A 23,278-nucleotide genomic window follows, 5' to 3' on the forward strand; every position below is an offset into this window, starting at 1 on the left:
GCTGCTCCTCGGCGATTTCTTTACAGTGAAAGGAAAAGACAGTTGGCGCATTTCCTGATGACGAAAGCCGGAGTTTATCGTCCAATTTGAGACGAGAGTTCTTATCTAGGAGCGACGTGGAAGGCCAGGAGAGACGCTCTCTGGATTTCGCCTTTACAGTCTCGCTTTCTTGCAATCGATCCACTGTTGACGATCTTGTGGCAACCACAATTGGGCGGCATTGGGTGCTATCGTTAGCAGAGTTTGCTAAAACACTTGGAGTACGCTTCAAGAGCCTAACTAGTCATCTCTCTCTCCTTCCCGTACCCTGTAGTTCCTCTTGCTTCGACTTTCAGTTGCACGGTATCGTACTTACAGGTGGGTAAACACGCAGTGTAGGTTCATGTTTCTCGTCCTCTCTGTGTTTGTGATTATAAAAACGACGAATTAAATCGATTCAGACTTGCATTGTAGTTGTTAGATTTGGTACTTGCATTGCTAGGCATTGTGGGTTGCTCCCGTTTTGGATGACACTGCCGGATTCTTACTTCCGGTATGTAATGTGAGGTTTAGAGAGCTAGGAAACTCTACTTGTAGAGAATTTTTCAACATTGCTACCATTGGCTCAATCAAATGTTTCCTAGAACCTGGTCACCTCTGCACTATTTTTTGAACTTAAATTCAACTCAATGGTACCTAGGAAGAATGCCGTGAGTACGCAGTGAGCAATTTCTTCTTTAATTGCTCCTGCCTGCGTGTAGACACAGTCTTGGACATAAAGATGTGCATTATTTGTGGTGTTTGGAGAAGAGAATTGTGGGGTGCGCTGGTTTGCCACTTCTAAAATCCTGGTTTCTCTGCATATGTCATTCGTATGAAAGGCTTTTATCTTTGTTAGTGATTGATCTTTGCTTCTTGGGTCACATGAAAGTGGCATAACTGTAATCGTTTTATGTGTTTGCGTAGGGGGGAGGTATGGCCGCGCTACAGATTTCGAGCTCCCTCTATTCTTCGTTGGGCAGGGGATGCACAACAAGCGTTCTTTCCCACGAGGTACAGTAACTCTGATAGGTTTGACTCACCAGCTGTAGACTTTAGTTCGTTCCTTAGTTGGTAGATTGTATTGTCTATTGACATTCCTGCGTTATGATTTGCGGGCTGGAATTGTAGATACATGTAAAGCTATGATTGTAGTAGCTCTATTCCACTGGGAAGCCACTGAAGTTGATTTTGGAGTTGGCAGACAGTTGCACCAGCTAGGGTGAATGGTGTGGTTGGCAATTCTCGAAGCCGAGCTGCAGTTTCTTGCATTAGGGCTTCGACGTCAGAATCCTGCAGTGGTGAGGATAACGAATTTTGCCGAATTAAATTCTGTTTTGTTATTATTAAGAATACTTTCTTATCATTGCTTCGAACCTAATATTCTCCTAGCCTTGGAATGATTTGTGTTGAATCTAAAAAATGACATGAGTTCAACTTGCACTAACACACTTGATGGTGCGGTCAAAAGAGTCTGAGGGCATGACCCGTAGACATGTCTTGGGAGGTGCTGCTGCTGTAGCGGCCACCATAGCTACCTTCGGCGGTCCAGCACTTGCTTTAAGTATGTTCTGCAACCCTTTGTTTTTTCCAATACTGCTTGCTTTCCAATAGGTTTCTACATTATTTGTGTCAAGACGATTTGGAGAAGAAATTAAACAGAATCAACTTCGAACCTTTAGGCGAGTCCTCAACAGACACCTATCTCCCCTTGGTTTCATATGGGCACAGCGTGTTTGTGAAGCATTATGTGAGTTAAACCAGTAGATGAGCCTCAGGATCCATGGGTTGATTAGAATCTCATCATCAATAACACTTCGTATAGCATTCCATACTGGTATCAATACTAGTGACACCGACATGGATGTTATTGATCCTGTGAAGGACTCATTCCATGCACTATAGAATGTTCTACCACAACCATGAGATAGATGTAAGCAGCAGGATAGTAGTTAATGCAAGGCGATGGTGCGCTGCAGTATACACAGGCTGCTCTCATCCCTGCCCAGACGAAGTATGATAACTTAGTGGATTTTTGGGCACTCATTCCATGGTGCAGACGCTCCCAAAGGTTATACCGCTGTTCTGGACAATGCTGATGGTTACAAGTTCTTCTACCCCTTCGGCTGGCAGGTGTGGATTTAACCGCCCATCCTTCACTAGCACATTGATTTCTCTCGTCTCTTTCGGTGTCTTATGTAATCACTAGCTTTGATAGAGATTGATTGCATCGAAGTGATAATGTGGACTACTCCAGGAAGTTGCAGTGAAAGGTCAGGATGTAGCTTTTAAGGATGTGATTGAGCCTTTAGAGAGCGTGAGCGTGAGCATTATCAAGACCGACAAGTCGAACTTATCAGAATTGGGGTCTGCAGATGAGGTCAATTCCTCTACAAATCTTTCTTCCCATCTTGAAATGAAGCTTTTCAAGTATGCTATTGTCAGTCAGGTTCATATGCTTTAAATTTACAAGTGTGTGACGAATGTGAAGGTTCTCTCCCTTCACACTGATTCGTCTTTTTTTCCTTTTGACTTCTTCATATGCAGGTTGCTAAGGCACTAGTGGAGAGGGTGTTGGCTTCACCAACTCAGAAGACTAAACTTGTCGAAGCTAAAGAGGTATGCTTCTAATTCAAATAATCACTGCCAAAAGCACTTTTTTTTCTTCGTCTGAAGTGAGGATAGGGTGGCTAATTACACTCACTGAATGTTGTTCGCTTTGTGCAGCGCGTCAACGACGGTATTTCTTACTACACTTTCGAGTTTATGACGAAGGCTTCGAACTTTACACGTCATGGCCTTGGGACTGTGGCCATTAAAGATGGTACACTTCGGCTCTCTTCTTATGAATTAAGCTTTTCTATGCCTTGCTGCAGTCCCCACAGTTGACAGCTTTCAATATTCCAACGTCCGGACATCAGCATGACTTGGGATCGTCTTTTATTACATTGTTGTGTTGCGCCTCGTATTCGAGAAAAAGATATTTATTATATATCTTGACATATAAATCACTATTCCGAATCTGTTATTCACAGGAAAATTCTACACACTTACTACCGGTGCAAACGAGAGGCGATGGAACAAAATGTCGGACAAACTGAAGATGATTGTCAACTCTTTCGAGCTGCTGGTGTAGAAAGCAGTTCAAGTCTCCGAGACCTAGACGTGAACAGTCGGTATTGTATTATCTTTTGCGATTCCAAATGAATTTCTCTATTCTTTTTCCCCTCTTTATATGGCTTATATTTAGTCTTGTATGAAAGAATCGTCATAATTTTGCAATTGAGAAACAACCAGCCAGGATTGTTTCAGTTTTATGTCGTACTGCGGAATGCTATGTAAAAGCTCCCTACGAAAGCCTCTCATGAAAGAGTTTAAGGAATTGACTCAGTCCTTTTTTGTAGCTGCTACTACTTTCGTTTAAAAACGCTGTGGATAAATGAAACCAACCAATTACGTTCGCTCCCACTTGGCATCATGTGTGTGCAATGAGTCGTGTAAAGGTTGTCAAAAAACAGCAGCAACGGCACCTCCATAGTTGCATGGCAAAAAATGCCTGGCCTTCGATGATTAAAACCAGTCCCGTATGACTCGTACTTTGAAGTATGCTCACTTGGAAAGTAAAGCCAGCAGCTGTACCTCAGTGCCCGACACACTCCGTTGTAGAGAAAATGGTGATGAGTTCTAAAAGTTCCAGTTCATACCTTCTGTGGGTTTCAAGTCTGTAACACATCAACCACCTTCCTATTATTCTAATCACTCAGATGGACCAGAATCGAACAAAGCCTAAGAAAGGTATTTCGAGTTGTAATGATTCTGTGTGAAATTGTGTAACTGCCGACTAACAGGAAGCCGATCGTTTTAGATGGCACTGCAATAATTCATCAACCACTGATAAATTTGGTCAGCCCTTCAGCAGGAGAGAACTCACAGCAGGTAACCTGGCCTCGTGTGTGAGCCCATTGCGTGATCATTGAATAAAGGGTATCCTAACAACGCTAGAATTACGATGAATGTGCAAAATTTGCAGGTAATTGCTGGTTAATACATGAGAATATGTAGTATGTCGGCAAGTGGGTTTTCATCTGATAACCGAAGAGCATCCTCCACAGTTTCCTTCTACCACGTTAAATCCCCTCTTCCCCTTCCGCTCCTCCCTTCTAGCAAATATGTTGTGTATAGAATTGTATGTGCATAGTTAAAAAATATATACTTAAGTACTTAATTTGTCCATCAACCTTGAGCAATAATGGAACTTCTGCACAGACTAAAATCAGTACTTTTCTGCTACTTTGCTTGTGCTCTAGATAGAACGTTAGTTTATTTATTTATTTATTTGATTATTAAACATTGATTATTTGAAATATCTTTTGATTTATTACAGTTAGTTTCTAGAAAGCATTTGATAACAATTTTTGTGTCTCCTACAAATTAAAATCAATTTTGCAGCGTTTCAATTTGAATCAAATTATTTTTGATGTGAAGTGAGTTACGTACTTATTAAAATTAAAATTTTATCCAACTTTATATATCCAACTTTACATATACAAATTCTAAAGACAATAGCAACAATTCTAATGCATAAACAATTGTATTCAACCTTGGTTACTTAAGAGAACTTGCTACCAAACTTGCTACCAAACATATAAATAATTAGAAAGTCCTAATCTTTTTAATAAAAAAAATTGTTGAAATAAAAACCTTTGCAAGAATATTATATATAATCAAAAATATATTTTTTCAATTATTTTAAGGATAATAATCTTGATATTTATAAATAATAATAATAATAATAATAATAATAGTATTTTATTTTTTAAGATAAGATTTAGATAATCACAAAATAATTCGAAAATAATGACCATTTAAAATAATTCCAAATAGAAATTAATATCCTTCTTTTTAATTTTGTTCTATTATTATATTATAAAATTTCATACTTATATTTTATTCTTTTAAATTCTGTTTTTTATTTTTTTATTTTCCTATTAGCTATATCTAAATTTATACATATACATGTATACAAATGACTTTTCTTTTCTTCCAAAATTCACCATTTTATTTGATATTTTCTAAATAATAATATATCTGACTTATCAATTTAGCACCTATGGTAGCCAAGGCTTAAATTTAGAATGTAAATTTATGTGATAATATTTTGTTTAAAATATAAAAATAACATGAAATTATTTTTTAAAATTTTTAAAATTATAGATGTAGATGAAATGAGAAATATAACTTCTAATAATTTATATGAATTTTTTTAATTTTAGCATCTCTAATATTAAAGAAAATTCACTTTTAAAAGAAAATAAATAAACATATGAAAGTATAAATTATATGGCTCCAAAGGCATAGGACAAATTAATATATATATATATATATATATATGCATTTAAAGAAAATGTTAATTTTTTGTTATATTTAAATCTAGAATTTTTGTCCCCTTTTCCTTTATTTTTGTAAAAAATATATATATATAAATAAACAAATCATATAAATAAAGTTTTTAAGTATAAAACAATTGTGAAAAAAAAAAAAAAAAAAAAAAAAAAAAACTTTGATTGAGGGAGTCCTTTGGGTGTTCGGCAAGGATGTGGAGCTTTGGAAGCTAGGAATTTGCAGCGTTCCAGTGCAAACTTTGGCCACAACTCTCAATTACAGACCAAAGTTATAGCTTAGACAAGTCATAAACAAATCAGGTTAAATTACAAATATTTACAAATATAATTGTGGATGTCCTTGGATCACATTACAAAATCCTTCATAACATAGAACATTGCATGTATTCTAATGTCTTTCTAAAGCATAAAAACCAACCAACATGGTTCTAAAACCTTATATATTTGAGCAATCTCATTTTTTCATACTTTATTTTTGTCCTTTTATCATTATTATTTTTAATGTTTTTATTTGATTTCTGATTTTTTTTACATCATTTTAAAATTGAGTGTTTTAGTTTTAATTTTTCAAGTTTATGTTTTTTTACAAATTTTTGATGCCATTGTGACTGTCTATGAATTTTTGAGATTATATATTGGACAGGTGCTTACACCTTTTACACATATACACATGTTTTTTAGAAATCTTTTGCAGCTCACACAAAAAAGAAATACTATTGATTATTATTGTACAGCAAGAATTACACAAGTGCAATTTGCATTTACCAGTGGTGAAACAAGACATATCAAGCATTATTAAAGGAGCATGTTTGAGTCATTACACATGATTTAAATAATGGTATATCACATTCTGCAATGCAATAATACTTATCATACGAATCCAGATGGACATCATTTAATCTTTTGAACTCTATAAAAAGTCCTAATATACAAAACTGGACAATTTTCACTATTATCATTTATTGCTAGTGCGTGTAGATAATAATCCAAACCCCAACATGTCTTTTACCATTCATAGTAAAATTCATTCATTCATGCAACTTTTTTGAAGTGTACAACCATTGAATTCAACTTTCTCCTGTGCTCTAAAACCTTTCTGCACTATTTAGAGTGGCCTTTCGTTTTTGAGTTGGCAAGACCCGGCCTCATTACATTCTCTGTACTACCATTTTGGACACTACCTCTCATAAATTTCATGATTTAACACTCGAAAGTGTACCGAGATATTCAAACTTGATACAGTTTTAGACTTCGTTTTGCTTTTGCGAATGGTGTGCTAGTTGCATCCTTGAATCCAGACCTCGTTGCAGCAAAAATTCAAAGCCATTTCTGAAGAGGGAATAAGTATGGGCAATCAGTGTATCTACTAAACAAGGTCACTTCGCTCCCCCTTCACAGAGGAGAGAGGATAAGAAAAAAGAAAAAGAAACAATACTGGAATACAAATAAATCCGTGAACTGTGGGCCTGAATGTGACAGCGTCTGTTTCTATCGCCTAGCCTTTCCTGACACGGTTTTTCGAACTGCTCCAACAGAAACTAAAAACTCGTCAAGAGAAAAGAGGGTTTTCATGTCAGCGTCAGGGAAAAAAGATGATGCTTTGCTGAAAATTGTGGCGAGAGAAAAGCCAAACGCGGGTGACTTGTTCTCCACCTCTGGTAAAAGTTCATCAAGGAAGTTGAAGGCAATCCTCAAGTCACGTCCATCTGCAGGTATTGGAGCTGAGAAATGGCAAGGAATGATGGACTTGAATTTCCAGTCTTTTATAATACGGTTTACCCAGTCCTTGACCTGCAATACAGAACACAGGGTGAGTAAGTCTAAGACCACGGCATTCCGAGTTCGACCGAAAATGCTTTAAGTATTCTAATTAGAAGAACTAGATTATGCAAGCCTGTTGTCTAAGAATTCCTAATTTACCCCTTGGCGAACCAGGAAAAACATTAATGTACACGTTTCAAACAAAAGCATAATCAAGTTGAGATTATCGTACCCGCTCAGGTTCTTTGCTAAATACAAGTGTTTTAACTATAGGAGAGACGATGAGCTTCTTCGACATGGTTGCAAAGCTCTGCTGCGGCTCTAGCAAGTCCGCCGGACCGAGGAACAAAATCTGCAATACCATTCTTTCCCAACCTGACACCAGAAAAGACCCTGGTTCAAAAGAGAGAGAAATTCCTCGCGTCGAATGGAGGCAATCAAAATCCTACATAACCAAAGACACAAACTTTGCATACGCAGCAGCTAGTCACCTTTGTAGCTTGTCATAAATGTAACACAATGTGTACCTCTTTGTCTGGTGGCTTCATCATCAACAATTGGATCGTCGGGAATTTCCTTGCCAGCACTCAAGATTCTCACTGCCAGCCCATTTTTTGCAGCATCCAGAAGCGATTGCTTACCAACCACTTCCGGGGGTTTTTCTGGAACATAAATGACCGCATCTGTCACCAGCAATGTTTTGGACTTTTTGTGGAAAAATGCCACCTCCACATATGGACCAATACCTGACACAAGGGAGCACTGAGAGTTTTATAAAATTGCATCATAACAATTCCAGGGCCACCACGGCTCAACGACAAATGTCAAGGTCATTGTGCAAATTCCATTTTATTGATAAATATTTTTAAAAATGAAAATAAAAATGATAATAAACAAGTAAATAAAGGGTAGTCAAGTTTGAAATCAACAAAGACATGAGCAGTCTTTGCGAGTCTTCAAAGTCCTTGCGACTTACCGACTGGGCAACTGAGGACTTTCTGATCGATTTCGTCGGCCCATGGAGCAGAGAAGTCGTCATCACGTAGGGTCTTGGGCTTAAAAATGCCAAAGAGCTGCACTGGGAGGTTGATAGGCCAGCTCCATTGTCGGGGTGCCACCCAGACCTGAGCTTTAGGAAATTTGCGCGAGAAAGGTCCGACGAATATCTTGTGCTCATACGCGAAAGTCGGCAGGACAATGTACTCCACTGGCGCTTCCAACTCTTTCAGAAGCTGTCACCCTCCAACACATGAAATCATTCCCACCAGCCTCAGATTTACAACAAGGAACCAATGGTGCATTCAATAGTTCGAAACTGCAGATTGAGTATATAGTTTCGGCCCCATAGAAGTACCTGGATGCATTCTTCCGTGGGTGCAATCGGAGCGTGAACCCACAACCCTCCAGATTTCAGCATGATTACCGTCATGCGAGTATTGGTAGCCACACTGCTGAAGCCCAATGCCTGCTCCTGCTCAAACGTCCATATTCTGCCTTTCTCTACCTACAAGGAATCCTTAAAGATTTAGACAAAAACAGGATGATACGAGGGCAATAGACGTTCTCACGTTGAATATGTCTTGGTGATGCTCGGATTGAATAAGCATTACGTCGAAATTAGGACAAGACAATACACTAACTCTGGATTGAAATGAATTGGAAACCCTAATATTACCTCTTTCCTGATGGTGCGTCTCTGCAGGAAGGGGCCCAAGGGGAAGGGGAAGCCAGTGACGTTGAAGTAGAATCGACCAGGAGTACCCTTCTTTTCTACAACAGACATGACACGAATGGAGCTCGCCCTCCTTCTATTTTCCCCGGCCATGTCAGAACAGCTCGTAGAATTCCCTGTTTGTGAGGATAGCTGCACATTATCTGCGCCCCAGAATTCCGACGATGCGTAGCTCAGGCAGGAAGAGGATTTTTGAGACATCCCCCATGAAGACGAGCTCTGCACCGAGATGGGCGCTGCTGAAAACTGCGACGACACTCTAAGCTTGGATTCAGAGCCTTGATGCAACTCACAGGAAGCACAAGACCCAGACGGTAAAACATGAGCTTCCACCTGTAGAGCCGTGCCGAGACGCACACCGGCCATGGCTGCACTCATGCAGTATCCAATTCCTCAATTCACAACACCTGCATGCCAACAACACTCACTCTCCCGAACTACCACTCCAACTCGGCCCCCACCCCCGCAAGCTTAAGCAGGCATCGTATCGCGAGCTGCGCGCAGCACAGACATCGTTCCAAGTGTATCTATCTATGCAAGGAAACAGAACCTCCGTGAAGCGAAAACAACAATGTTGCTGCAGCCCCAGCCACAAGTTTGTCGAGAGCAGGTGGGATGACATCATCCTGGAATCGTTGGAAGCAAATGGGGAAGTGAATGGGGCGCAATGCGGAGTGCGGCATTAGATGAATTGCAGCTCCGATGCTTCCACGTCGAAGATGGGAGACCACCCACTTTTTGCCTTACTTCGTGCCGCATTCCTCCTCCTCTCGCTCTCATGCACTGCCTGAATTGGTTTTCTTTTTTCTTTTTTTTTCTGTTTTTTTCGTGTGTGTGGGGGGGGAGATCTTTCAACAAAACGAGAAGTTTCTTCTTGACCCACATTCATGGTAAAAGAGCTTGGAACAGTAAATTGAGATTCCTCCATCTCTCAGCAACGCGGCGATCTACACTAGCCAGCCTTGGTTCCATTCTGCGACGGAGATGTGCGTGTATGTGTGGTAGTGTTACCGTCGAAGCGACGAACGAAAAGAAGACGAGAACGGACGAACGGACGGACGAGAGGGAGACGGCTTTGATATAAGTACTATATCAAAGGACACCCCTTATAGCAACAGCTATTATAGTGCATTGTGCATGAAGTTTATTTGGGACAAGTTTGATAAGACAACCAATCAAAAGGCCAATTTATCTCCTAGATTTATTCTTCGGTTTATATCCCTCTTGATGTGTTTTACATAATAAATAGGAGTGCTCTTGTATTGTGTTTTTTTTGGCAAAGGTTAAGGTTTTATTGTGAGGATTTCAATTGTAAATTAATCCAATATAATCATTTGATTTTATTATGTTTTTGAGGTGTTTTGGACCTATTTTGGTAAAATATGTATATATATATATATATATATATATATATAATAGTTTTGGTTTTTTAGTCTTTGGGTATGTATGTGTATGTATATATATATATATATATATATAATTTTAAAATTACATATATACATACATACATGCTATATAATATTATTATATTTTATTTAAATTTTTTATTTTTATTTTTGTATTTTCTAATGTAAGATTGTTGATATACTAGCCATTGTTGACAATATTTTTGGTATAAAAACATAATAAGATCACATTTTAAAATATTTTACATAAACATATATACAAAAATTAATCAAATTTTAGTAAACAAATAAAAACACATTAAATTATTAAATTATATATATATTAGTAAAACAAATTATAGCAATATTTAGAAGGAGAAGATTTTTAAAAGTTTAATATTTTTCCTTTTTTAAATTAATATCATACAAATACATGTTACATTATTTTATGTTTTGAAATAAGTTTGTGTAGTTTAAGATTAAGACAAGCACATACACATTCTATTTCATTTGAAAAAAATATGTAAAAAATATATTGAAAAAAATTTGCAATTGTAGACAAGAATTAGTCTCTTGTCGCATAAATGCTAAACATAGGACTAGATTATTAGTTTTGTAACAGTGATCATATTACATTAAATTGTGTACTTGCAAATTCACGAAATGTAAGCACTTTTACGACCTCATAGTGTGTGTGGTAAGTTGAAAACTATTCAATCAAGAATGCTGAAGAATGGAATTGTTTCTTCCAGTCATTGAATCACATTGACATCATTTTTGGCTGCTACAATCAATGAAGTAAAAATGTTGTATTACGGTCGTTTAAAAAAAATCATTGACACTGAAGATTTCTAGCTAGCGCAGGATATGGTAGGCTTGTCATGATATATCTGGCAAAGAATCGGAACTGAAAGAAATGTTGGTGTTTCATAATTTTTTGAGAAAACATCATGAATTGGAGTATAAAGATTCAGCGGTTACACGTACACAACTATAAGACGATTGGTATGTGACCTCCCTGAGGCAGATACGTGCTTTCGCATCGGGCTTGTCTGGTGTTCTGTGGCTGCGAACTACAAAATTTCAAATTATGGAGCAGCAAGTTCAGGGCTTCTCCGGCTTGGATTCGAGGTTGGATTTGCTAGCTTCGCATACTTGACAATTTGTCCGTTGACAATCTCCTGTCTTGTGATAGATATATCAAGCTGGCGTTCAAATTTGCTCAAAACAAATTCTTCCCTTGCTTCACATACTGATATAACTGTTCCTTTGCGACCCAGTCGACCTGTTCGACCACCCCTGTGTGCATAGTGGGATCCATCTGTTGGCAGCTCTAAGTTGACAACAAGGTCGCAGGTGGGAATATCTAAGCCTCTTGCACCAACTTCACTAGTTACCAGGACTCGCAACTTTCCATTACGAAAGGAGTTCAAGATATTGGACCTCTCCATTTTACTCAATTCGCCATGAAGCGCGCCTGCACCAGAAAGTAAATGTTTGTTACGCATTTCAACGAAAAATAAACGGTGAATAATCACATCCACAACATCAGGGCTACGGATGACCATCCAAGTGCATCACTAGGTGGATCAAATATTTGTAGCCTGAAAACTTATGCAAAACCAAAACGCCATGAAACCTAGTAAAATGGGCTGGGTACAAGGATGTAGAGTAGGAGCATGTACCTGCAGTAAGGCCTCTTGCTTCCAGCTTGAACTGAACGTCTTTCAAACGACGAGAATGATTCAGAAATACAATAACAGATCGTGCTTCCAAAGCGTGAATGCTCTTCCTCAAAATATCAACATGATGTCTTAATGATGCCACCACATAGAAATGTTCTAGATTGGGGGGTAAACTTTCCTTCGCTCCTTGTAAATCTGGAGAAACAGTAGATTCTTTGGTCTCCGAGTCAATGGAAGAAGGTTCCACTCTAAAATCTTCGACCCGTATGATGGATTGAGCTCGAACAAGAAGAGGCCGGTGGCCCCATACGGCTGCCGCTCTTAAAACTGCTTGGGGCATTGTTGCAGAGACCAAAAGAGTCTGGCGCTCCACCCTCCTGTACAAACAGACGAATACGACATCCATCATTGAAGGAACTGTGATATGAAGGTGAGACTAACTAGCCCAGTCATAAGTTCTGCAAGACTAATGCAGCATCATTCGCTCGATGTGTTAGAAATTACCCAAGAACCTACTAGCATAAATTAGATGACTACATCTTAACATGAAGAGAATTCGTCATACTTCTTCGCTGGTTTTGCTGGTGCTTCTTCGCTGGTTTGAGTTGCTGTACTGGACTCAGATACTGATGGAGTTTCGAAAGAATTGGGCATAGCAGTAGAAACACTTCGGCGTTGGCCCACGTGTTCCAGTATTCTGCGCATGTCGCTGCGAAACTTGATTGAAAGCAATTGGTCAGCCTCATCGAGGACTAAAAACCGGCATCCATGCGTGTGGAGTTTTCCAGCCTTGCTGATCTCGGAAATTCTTCCTGGTGTTCCCACTACTATGCAAGGTTTGTTCTTCTTTAAGGCTTCCTCTTGCCGACTCTGATTTGCACCCCCAATCAACTGCTGGACAACTTTTTTGTACTCAGAGCCTAAGATGCGTTCAGCCTCCCTTACAATCTGCATAGCTAATTCTCGTGAAGGGACCACAATAACAGCCTCAATACCACCCCTGTTGATGGTTTCATCTGTGATAGCCTTACCCCCTTCAGATAGCTCCCTCAGAGGCCCAACTCGAGAGAGAATGGGAAGCAAATAAGCTAGAGTTTTACCCGACCCTGTGTATGACTGGAGTGCTGCATCATGCCCATCCAAAATTGTGGGAATTGCTGCTACCTGCTTAGCAAAAGGATGGAGTAAGCGAGTGCAAAAGAATCTACAGTTTAATATCCAGATTTCAGACTTCCACATTTCTACCATATTACAATTAGTCAACAGGCTTCTACGTTTCTAGTTTCAAGTAAGTGGGATGAGTCTAAACCCTAAACCCCATGCATAGTACCTAATTTAGATAACTTTCGGCATCTGATCTTAAAACCTAAATAACTCGCTCAAGACAATTCTCCAATGCGTTTACGATGAAGAAAAAGAGATGAGTTATTTTGTGCTAGTAGATTCTACGAACCGATACGTTGGAAGACCACAAACCAATCGAACCATAACTAGGAGCAAAATAAAGAACGTACCTGCACGTCAGTAGGGAGTTCCACCCTCTCCTGCTTCAACCTCTGCAGCACACGCCTCGAGAGATTCAGAGCAGAGAATTCTTTCTCCGCAAAAGGAAAGGAGCGAATATCGACAGGAGGTGCTCTTGCAACAACCTTAGCCTTCACACTCGCCTTTCGCTTGGCAGCCCTATCCACCACACTGTCAAGCCTGGTAAGAGAAAGGCCGCCGTCGTAGAAATCGCTCTTGGAAGAACTGGTAGAAGGATCATTAACAGAGGAACCATATCGGGCCGTCGTAATACGAGCGAAATGTGGAGAATGGAGCCGCGTGGGGTGAAGGCGGGCGAGAGCTCGGTGTACACCAGCGTGAAGTGATGAAAGCGGTCCTGCGGTGGCGCGCATCGAAATGGACAACGCCATTGTTAACTATGCTTTCACCTACCAAGAAAAAACCCTGACAAGCATCTTCAGCTCTGCGAATCAACGCCCCCTCCCACCCACTCAGTGACGAAAACGCGATTATAACAAAACAGTGCGAATTGTAGCCTTGGTCTCGTTGAGTACTCTTCTCCCACCATCACTACGTACGTAGCAACAAGTCACAACTGGTATGCAGCATGCATATCGTATAAACCTCCCACCAAAACAAGCTCAACACAATCTGCATCGTAACCAAGACCTGTTCCTTTCCGAGGGCTATCCTTACTTACCTGCACAACGAAAGAAAATGTACATATAGGATGTCTATCATGGTATCTTCATTACCTAAGTTAATTTCGTAGACCCAATGAAGAGCGCGAATATTCTGGCAACATCCCTTTCCCGAGGCTTTCCATACAATTACAATTACCACTCAAGAAGCACAAATTCCACTTCCAGCCGCTTATGTCACTGGATTGTGATGTTTCCGGTGAGTCTTTCGATGTAACTGGTGAGTTATGGTGCTGCTTCGCTCACGCGAAATCTTAACTTGAATCATCAGGTTTCAATAAACTTGGGACAGAGTTCACGAAGTCACGGAGAGCAACAGTACAAATTAGAACCATCTGTAAACCGAGCAGAAGCGCGAGTTTGTGATCACAAGAGCAAGTCAACTCAACTCCCTCCATTCTTCATCTCTTCTCATTTCATATTATGTACCTCGATCTACCTCGCAAGCTCACATTGTTTCCATTCGCCTTAATTGAGGTGGCTGGCGGCCTTGTATCCCGCAGTGAAGTAATTTTCCAGACGACTGTGCGATGCAAATTGTGCAACTTCAACTTGTACATGCTTAAATGTCCCCACAATTTGAGCAAGGTTTGCAAGAAATTGGCCTACACCCTGCGAATGATTAGAGTTTGACCTCCAAATTCTCATGTGTTTTGCCGCAGCCAAACCAATTTATGTGTCTTGCAACCGCCATGGTGTACAGATCTCTTGGACCATCGGTGGCTTCAAGACATCACCACACTTCATGTCACTTTTGTCAATTTATCCATGCGAAATTTATGGATAAATACATCATCTGCATGTTACAAACGACCTGACTGCCAAGACGTGGTTAATGAAGGTCGGCGTCAATCCGACATGATAAATTTCATAAATCTCCATCGAAGGATCAGTATTCCAGCCAGATACCTCCCCTTGTCGAAGCAGTAGGATCACCATTAGTTGTTCCTTGATCCCGTATCCAGCAACCTCCACTACAAACGAAAAAACAGTAAACCAATCACTCAATCATGCAAACATCTCATCTCCCCTTTCGAGATCCCGAACACCACCATTTCGACACATCTCATTAAATTTTGCCGCAACGTAGTGAATAATTTCACCCTGGGCCAGAAAATTGATCCATAAACCACAGATCGAGGAAAAACCAACTCTCGCAATCGTAATTGAGGCATGCAAACGCAGGATCTCGCAATGCGAGCTGACTGCGGCAATGCCATGGCCACACAAGACACTTCTCGTCGTCGGCGGCGCCTCACGCAGCTGAGCAATCGTCGTTGACACCGACGGAAGCGATGGATGTCTTCCGGTCCGGCTCCAATCCGTCGGTTTCATGGACGTGGACGTTTGCCGTCTTCGTCGCATCTTCACGTGATGGATCTACACACTTCCCTCCAAAGCATCAACGAAATGGATGAATATGGAATTTTCTCCGTCCATGCCCCTGCTATATCAACGATTGTTGTAACACAAGTTGAACGAACGAAACTGGCGGCTTCGTTGGTCCGGTTGCTCAAAAGCAGGACTATGTGATAGGGTTAGAACTTACCGCTGGACTACCTTGGAGGTTAAATGGTTAAAATAAAAATGCACAAGATGGTGCTAAAATTGGTTTATTTTTATTTTTATTGAAGTCTTTGTAATTGGCTATAGAAAGGGGGGGGGTCTTTCTTTAAGTTTATGTTCCTTGCAAATTTATAACTCTTCAATATATGCATCGTTTATACCGACGAATTTTATGATGTGATGTAAAAAACTCTCTAACCTACTGTGTATATTAATTCATGGTGTTTAATCTTACTTAAATTATGCAATATTTAAAAGATATATATACTATACAATTAACATTGTGACTATTACAATCAAAACATAAATGTCGGATATGATAAGGACTTTTATCATTGAGTATACTACATGTTAGAATTATTCAAGAGAGTTGTTTTGTATATTATTCCTTTTTAAAATGTAAAATGTGTGTACAATTTTTACGCATTGTTGTGTACTTGTTTTTACTCAATTCAAATACGAGTCGTAAAAAATCTAGCATAAAAAAGGGGTGTATAACATGTCTTCTCAGCTTTTTGGTTTTTGTTTTACAATTTGAAGAGTTTGCAATCCTTTTCATTCATCAGTATAAAAGCAACATTAATTCAAGTTGCATAGGTTTTTTGTAGCTGAAATGTTTAGACACGAAATACTTCCATGTAATTCATTCAACAGTAATTACACAGGAATACATGTATGTACTTATTCGACATCTGATTAATAGAAGGTACTAACATATATATATTTCATAAATTGACTCCATGCGTATTAATGTATGCATTGAATTTTTGAACTACATTATGTACTTTATTTCTTTACATGTACATGTATGTATATATGTACTCCCAAATATACATATATATTCTCAACGGATGTATCTAGTGTTCCCTAAATTCAACTTGCAAGTAACCTAATATATACTCATAGGAGTGAGGAAAAGAACAAAACTTTAACAACCCACTATGAAAACAGCACAATATGATTTTCTGATTTTCTGATTTTTTTATATATTTGATAATTATAGTTTACTAATTGCTCCTATGATATTGGTATCATGATATTCCTTATGTGTTTGAGTAATTTATCATTCATGTCCATTTCACGAAGAGCATCCATCCACATCATGAACGAATGTTGAAGTGCTTGATAGATGAATGAGAGATGCGAAATTTGTCATCCTCATGCGCACCTCAGGGAGGTAGGGATGAATGATCTAAGTGGATGAAGATGACAACTTTACAACGGACGATGTTCGTTCATTGGGCTGATTAGGGTTTGGAGCCCACTCCATGAAGGCTGCGGGAGCTCAAGCTTGAAGGTCTTTAGGATTTCGACGCTTCTGTTGTCGGGTCGTGCCGATTAGCTGCACCAGAGTAGTTGTGGGGGGTTTTTATTTTCTTTCTAAAAGGATTTACTTGTAATTTGACGACGTGAGTCGCTATGGCGCCCAAGCCGGTTCGAGCGAGTCGCAAAACAGAGCTTGTGCGGGGCATCGGCCGCAACGGCAGATCCAAGACCTACCACAAGCGTGGTCTGTGGGCCATCAAGGCCAAGAACGGTGGCAAGTTTCCCATTCATGAGAAGAAGGCGGTTGCTGAAACTCCCGCTGTTCGTGCTCCCAAGTTCTACCCCGCTGACGATGTAGCCAAGCCCCTGCACAAGAACAAGGTCATCAACCCTCCCAAGTTGAGGTAAGTCCTGTAAGGTTTTGGGTTTTCATTTTGTTCGTGCTGTTAGTTATTTTCTGTCAGTGTTAAGGTTTGGAGGACCGCAGTCTAAGAATTTGGTTAAACGCCGACCCTCAGGGCTTTTCATTGGGGTTTTGGGTTCTGGAAGGAAGTCAGTGTCTTTTTTCGGATATGCGATCACATTATAGTTATATTTATTGATTCCAGATTTCCACGAGGGTTTGAGTTGGTGTATCATTAAGTTGAGTTAGTGTATCACTGAGGGGAGTTCAGTTTCATGTCATTCACTCGGATGTAGCTAAGACCGAGCTGAATGAGGATGGGGATGCTTGTCTCAGTAATCAGGGTGGGGAGTCAAGTTCTCTTACCTGCAGATTGAAAACAAGATGCATAGCAGTGTTCTTCTTTTACTACGGGCGATGAGAGTACATAAGGTGACTTTTTTCCACATTGTGTACGTTAATTTGAGATTCATTTCTTGTTTGGATGTGCAGGTCAAGCATCACTCCAGGGACCGTTCTGATTTTGTTGGCTGGCCAATTCAAGGGCAAGAGAGTTGTGTTCTTGAAGCAGTTGGAATCCGGGCTCCTATTGGTTACGGGTGTGTAATTCTATTCATTCAGCGTTAACATTCTGGTTGTATCCTTGGTTTCAGGCCATTAAGTGATGGTGACGCACCCCTTTCTCATCCATGAAAAAACTAAATCGCAGCACAACGGAAGAAGAGTAGTGGACACGAGCAACCTCTATTGTGTTCCGATTCATTTCAACCAATCCTAGAATCGAGTTTTAAGGTCATTTATCGTAAATATTTTTTGCGGTATGATAAATTGTTTTGTGTTATTCAGGACCATTTAAGGTGAACGGTGTCCCGTTGAGAAGAGTGAACCAGGCCTACGTTATTGCCACCTCAACTAAGTTGGATGTGTCATCTGTTGATGTTACCAAGTTTTCCGACGCTTACTTCAAAAGGGAAGTCACCAAGAAGAAGAAGGGAGAGACTGAATTTTTTGAAGCTGAAAAAGAGGTGCGTACCCATCTGCTTGTCTAATCTCGATTGTTAAAACCTTTGATTTGAGTGGCTTAATTTGGTGTTGCGGTTGAAGATGAATGTATGTGCAGCTGTTTATTGTGTATTATGTTGAATATTAAATCCATATGTTGATCTATTTGAATGTAGAATGAAGGAAACACCTTACCAGAGGAAAAGAAGGAGGATCAGAAGGCAATTGATGCCAAGCTCATCCCTATTATTGAAGCAGTCCCAGAATTGAAAGCTTACTTAGCTGCCAGGTTTAGCTTGAAGTCTGGTGTCAAGCCACATGAGCTTGTGTTTTAAGAAACCACAATTCTCGGTTTAGTGCAGCGACAAATGGCTGATGTCTCATAATCCATATAAGTTTGTTATATTACCACTCCTGTGTGGTTTGATGTCTACCAATTGTAGTCAACCGTCTGTGGATCGCAGTGACTTTCCGTCTGGGTGAATGGTGATTGCGTTCGATCTGATCTATGTATGACCATGATTCATCGGGAGTAGTTGAAAATCTGCAGTAGTTCCCTGATATCTTTTTCATCCAGAACCAGACATTAAGGGTTTAAGGTTTTACCGGGACATAAGTATAGCTGGCCTTTCAGGCACCTATCAACACAAATGACAGTACTGTTGCAGAATATAACACTCATGAATAAGATATGCACACAGATTAACCGACTAAGCAAATGAAGGCGAAGAGCTAGTGTAATGATACCGGTGCACCTCATTGAACGTCCGAATTTTATGCTCCAATGTATCAGATGTGTGCGAAGGTATGTACCATGGATTTTCTAAATGTGTAGCTCTATCGATAACCGTGGTTCCGCACTGGAAACGGTGAGTGTGATTGTGTCGATAGGTGCAGTGAATGCCGTTTATTAGAGGCATAATTATTAGCATGCGTGAATATTACCTGCAAACAAGAAGACACAACTAACTTGATAAATCTTTTCAGGCCTTCAAAGTAATGGAGCAAATAGTACAAGACCAAACCATTTCAGCACATGCAACTCAAAACTGACAAATTGTAAGGAAGAAAAATAAACAATATTACATGAAACGAACGATATACCTATGTTTGTATCAATCGACATATCATACCTTAATTTATTATTAGTTGAATTGTTATTCAGAATTTGTATCATGTTTACTACGCTATCATAGTGAGTCCTGCTATTTGACAGTTGATTCCCTTTGTGGCCACGGGGGGTTCTTTTTGCTACATTTCAAGAGATTGGGAGCTTCTGGGGATTAATCTTCAAATGTAGTTAACCCATGCAAGAATTTGCTAATTTGACTCCTATGTGCATGTAGGAAACTGTGTAGGATTCCAACAGGAGTGGGAGCTTTGAAACTGTGAGGTATTTATCAGTAAATAATTTCAGTAATAAGAACTCTTCCTCTCAAAGCGTGAGTGAAACATGCAGTATGACAAATTGAAATCAAGGGTTATATATATACATATATATATTAAATTTAATTTAAATAAAAACAAATAATTTTTTAACAAAAATATACTCTTTTTAAATTGTCATTTTTTATTCAAATTGACAGATCTAACAAACTCAATAAAATGTATAGATTTTATTTTAATTTATTTTTTATTGGAATTGGAAAAAACAAATAAATATGTCAAATGAAAGGCAGATTGTGGTGGTAAGAACAAAAATTATGGTGGCATTAACAATATCCTAAATATACATTCACTACATAGTGAAAATATGTGTCCTTGTTGTTTCATCTTTCCTAGTGATGCCCTAAAATGGTGTTAGTAATGAGAAAGTGATGCTTTCATGTTGGATTCCACACTATCAAAATTATTAACTTCCGCAAGTGATAAAAAAAAAATCAATTCAACAGTATTTGGAAACTTTCACTTAGTCATGCAGAATTTTACATAACAACTTTGAAACATTCATATCAATGCTTAAGTTTCTTTTTCTTTTTGAATTTCAAGTTTATTCTTGTTGTTGTTATTGTAAATATTATTACTAGCAAAGATATTTATACGACATTAGATTTGATGTGCTCAATATTTTTCAATATAGATATGCATTTGAAATACAAAAATCTGGCTTTAATTATAATTCACGTATATAAAATGTATAAAAGTGACATTAGGCTATATCCAACTGTTATACTTTAATGAAAAAATGAAACTATCAGCTAAAAACATATTTCAACATTTATTCTTGTTCAAACACTTCCTTTTCATTCCAAAAATTAAGATTTAAAGCAAATATTGTAAATATGTATGACCAATCATAGGTATCCATTTCATCAAGTATTAAAATAAAATAAAAAAATAAAAAAATAAAAAATGTTACTTCTGAACTTGAGGTCATCAAGTTTTTAAAGACATTATACATGTGATTGTGTGTGTGTCTATATATTATTACGATTATTATTATTATTATTATAAATCATCACTTTTATGACAAACATATTTTCTAAAAACATTCTTCTTTTGTGGGTTTATCTTTAAATTGCACTGCAGTCAAAAATCAAAAGGAAAAATAATTGTGCATATTTTATCATTTATTCACTTTAATTATTCATCCTTTTTGTTTTGTTACATTTTTGGAATAAAGTTTGGAATAGTGTGCTTCTATTCTAAAAATGCAAAACAAACCTTTATTCACAAACCTTGCCATCCCTCCCCCACGTGCTTTTATGAAATCGTATTTTCTTTTTCTCTCTCTCTCTCTCTCTCTCTTTGTCTCTTTCTTTATCCAGTTTTCTTTTTTCTATCTCGTCCAGCTGATCTTCAACTTCTATTTGATATTTCGAGGCATGGTTACATATTTTCCAACCTCCATTCACATATTGTTGCTCTTTTGAGGAAGTAAATTAATCAAGCCCCAATAAGTTTCCCTTTTAAAATACATTCTAATGTGCTTTAAAATACATACATACATATATATATATATATATATATATGGCACGCATTGATTATATGCTGTACATGTTTTTGTTCAAAATCATAAAGGTGGCTTTCTACCAGTTTCAATATGAAAAACTGAGAAGTTTAACATTGGGTCTTCTTTCTTTTTAAATTTACAAATTTGCAAACGTTAATGGTGTCACTCGTCATCCTTTGATTTTTGTAGAACCTTGCTACCAGCACAATAATGAACAATATCCTCTCACATGCACAAAGAGACCATCATTCTTTTCAAAAAAAAAAAAAAACAAACAAACAAAGCACATCAGCCACATGTTAAAATTGGTTCTGGGACATCAAAAATTAGGAAACTGTGTCCATTCCAGAGGCTTCCATTTCCAAAACAGTAGGCTCTTAAGATAACTCGTTTGTGGGGCAACAATTAGATGCCATATTTGTGCATAATAATGGTGGGGGAAAATGGATGACTTACAATGGCAGCAACTGGGAATAGAGTAGAAGTGCAATAAACAAGGGGCTGTAGCTTTTTATTTGCTGATGCACGAAATGGACCTCGATTTTGAGGGACATTTTTGTAGCTGATGTGGAATATTCTATTCCAGCTCAGCAATTTCCAATTGCTGTGGTCCTAATGGGAAGTGTCCAACGTGGCATGTTTCTCGTTTTTTTATTTGAATGATTATTTTTTTTGTAACAAAACCGGAAAAAAAAAACATCATTCAATGTGTGGGACTGGGACTGAAACAACTTTCATGCTGACTTGTAGATACTCATGTTGTTTTGAAACATGTTTTTCACACTAGTATGAACCTTAATTAAGGTTCTGAGTCTTGATAGTTTTCTTTGTGACAATAAAACAAGGCTCTGCTTTTTTGCAAATATCTGTTTCTTTGATGTGATCAACCATTCATTTTGTTATGCAAAGTATTAGTTGTTAATTGTACCTTCAAAGATCACTTCTGAAATTGCACACATGAGTAGTTAATGTCACTTTCAAAACATTTTGTAAAATTAACTACAACAACACATGTTGGGTTTTTGGTTATGAGGTGAAAAAAGAGAAGAAAAAAAAATGTTGTAAAATGACTCATCTATTCAGAATCAAATGGCACTTGTTGGGAATCCCAACATAACAACAACCCCATTCTATTTACAGGATACTCAATGCTACTATGTGCCATTCAGTGACAGTTTAAGCTCAACCTTAAAAAAAACTGAAATATTTCTCATTGTCTATTCAATAAAACTAGAAAATTGTGGTATAAAATAACATTTATCTTCATAAGTGGAACACTTGTTAATGCCATTACTATTATTATTATCACTGGAGCTGCTGCAACAATTCATTAATAAAGAAATCAAACCACAGAGTTCTGTTTGCAATTCCTCGATTCCCTAGACACTTTCCAGATATGCATCTGGTGTAATAGAATCAACAGTAGAAGAAAAAATAGTACTTAAATATATTACATGGTGTGCTTTTTAAAGAAAAATGCCATGCCCAACATAGCACAAATCATACCTGATCCTAATACACAAAATTGGTAATTGCAGAGTGGGAGCCGCACTGTACAAGAAAACTGTCACATCATTTGTTTCTCCCTCTTTCTCCATGTGGGTTCACCAGCACTCACGAGAACCCTAACCCTAACCCTAAAACTTGGTTCAAGTCATACCTTGCTGTGGAACACATGGTTCAGCAGAGGGGGACAAAAAGAGCTCATTCAAGGTACACTTGTGTGTTTTATTTTTTATTTTATTTTATTTTATTTATTGATAAACTTGATAGATGCCATCCCAACTTGCTATGTGTGAACAGGTCCTTCTGGTTGCATTATTTAGGGTGAGGACCGAGAATGGGGATTAGGGAGCCATGGCTTTGCTGTAGTGTCATAATCCCTTTTCTTAAGGGGG

At 38.4% G+C, this 23,278-nt stretch overlaps 4 protein-coding genes across 5 annotated transcripts; 2 read left to right on the top strand and 2 right to left on the bottom strand.

The window, feature by feature from the left end:
- The first annotated feature begins 249 nt into the window (after positions 1-249).
- On the top strand, positions 250-3,250 carry LOC112274966 (psbP-like protein 1, chloroplastic). Of its 2 annotated transcripts, none has more exons than XM_024504859.3 (9): positions 250-357; positions 946-1,032; positions 1,223-1,319; positions 1,490-1,582; positions 2,078-2,151; positions 2,276-2,398; positions 2,566-2,637; positions 2,746-2,842; positions 3,054-3,250. In XM_024504859.3, the coding sequence occupies exons 2-9, from the start codon at positions 955-957 to the stop codon at positions 3,152-3,154; spliced, it is 735 nt and encodes a 244-aa protein (XP_024360627.1). In that variant the 5' UTR covers positions 250-357; positions 946-954; the 3' UTR covers positions 3,155-3,250. The 2 variants fall into 2 exon arrangements, with proteins under 2 accessions (XP_024360627.1, XP_090101676.1); XM_090245550.1 differs by having other exon boundaries at positions 300-532.
- A 3,474-nt stretch (positions 3,251-6,724) lies between these two features.
- On the bottom strand, positions 6,725-9,446 carry LOC112292830 (uncharacterized). The gene is made up of 6 exons (XM_024541687.3): positions 8,857-9,446; positions 8,536-8,685; positions 8,158-8,413; positions 7,709-7,927; positions 7,414-7,556; positions 6,725-7,211 (listed from the first exon to the last, which is right to left on the bottom strand). The coding sequence occupies exons 1-6, from the start codon at positions 9,289-9,291 to the stop codon at positions 6,909-6,911; spliced, it is 1,506 nt and encodes a 501-aa protein (XP_024397455.1). The 5' UTR covers positions 9,292-9,446; the 3' UTR covers positions 6,725-6,908.
- Positions 9,447-11,206: 1,760 nt separating this feature from the next.
- On the bottom strand, positions 11,207-14,517 carry LOC112279067 (DEAD-box ATP-dependent RNA helicase 47, mitochondrial). The gene is made up of 4 exons (XM_024513161.3): positions 13,498-14,517; positions 12,549-13,147; positions 11,984-12,360; positions 11,207-11,775 (listed from the first exon to the last, which is right to left on the bottom strand). The coding sequence occupies exons 1-4, from the start codon at positions 13,897-13,899 to the stop codon at positions 11,387-11,389; spliced, it is 1,767 nt and encodes a 588-aa protein (XP_024368929.1). The 5' UTR covers positions 13,900-14,517; the 3' UTR covers positions 11,207-11,386.
- Positions 14,518-17,067: 2,550 nt separating this feature from the next.
- On the top strand, positions 17,068-18,860 carry LOC112279213 (large ribosomal subunit protein eL6). Its single transcript, XM_024513430.3, has 4 exons — positions 17,068-17,426; positions 17,918-18,024; positions 18,272-18,450; positions 18,604-18,860. Exons 1-4 carry the CDS (start codon positions 17,176-17,178, stop codon positions 18,760-18,762), a joined length of 696 nt encoding a protein of 231 aa, XP_024369198.1. The 5' UTR covers positions 17,068-17,175; the 3' UTR covers positions 18,763-18,860.
- Positions 18,861-23,278: the final 4,418 nt, after the last annotated feature.

Source organism: Physcomitrium patens, chromosome 2 (genome assembly GCF_059467195.1).
Source record: "Physcomitrium patens ecotype Gransden chromosome 2, ASM5946719v1, whole genome shotgun sequence".
In the NCBI taxonomy this organism is placed as follows: domain Eukaryota; kingdom Viridiplantae; phylum Streptophyta; class Bryopsida; order Funariales; family Funariaceae; genus Physcomitrium; species Physcomitrium patens.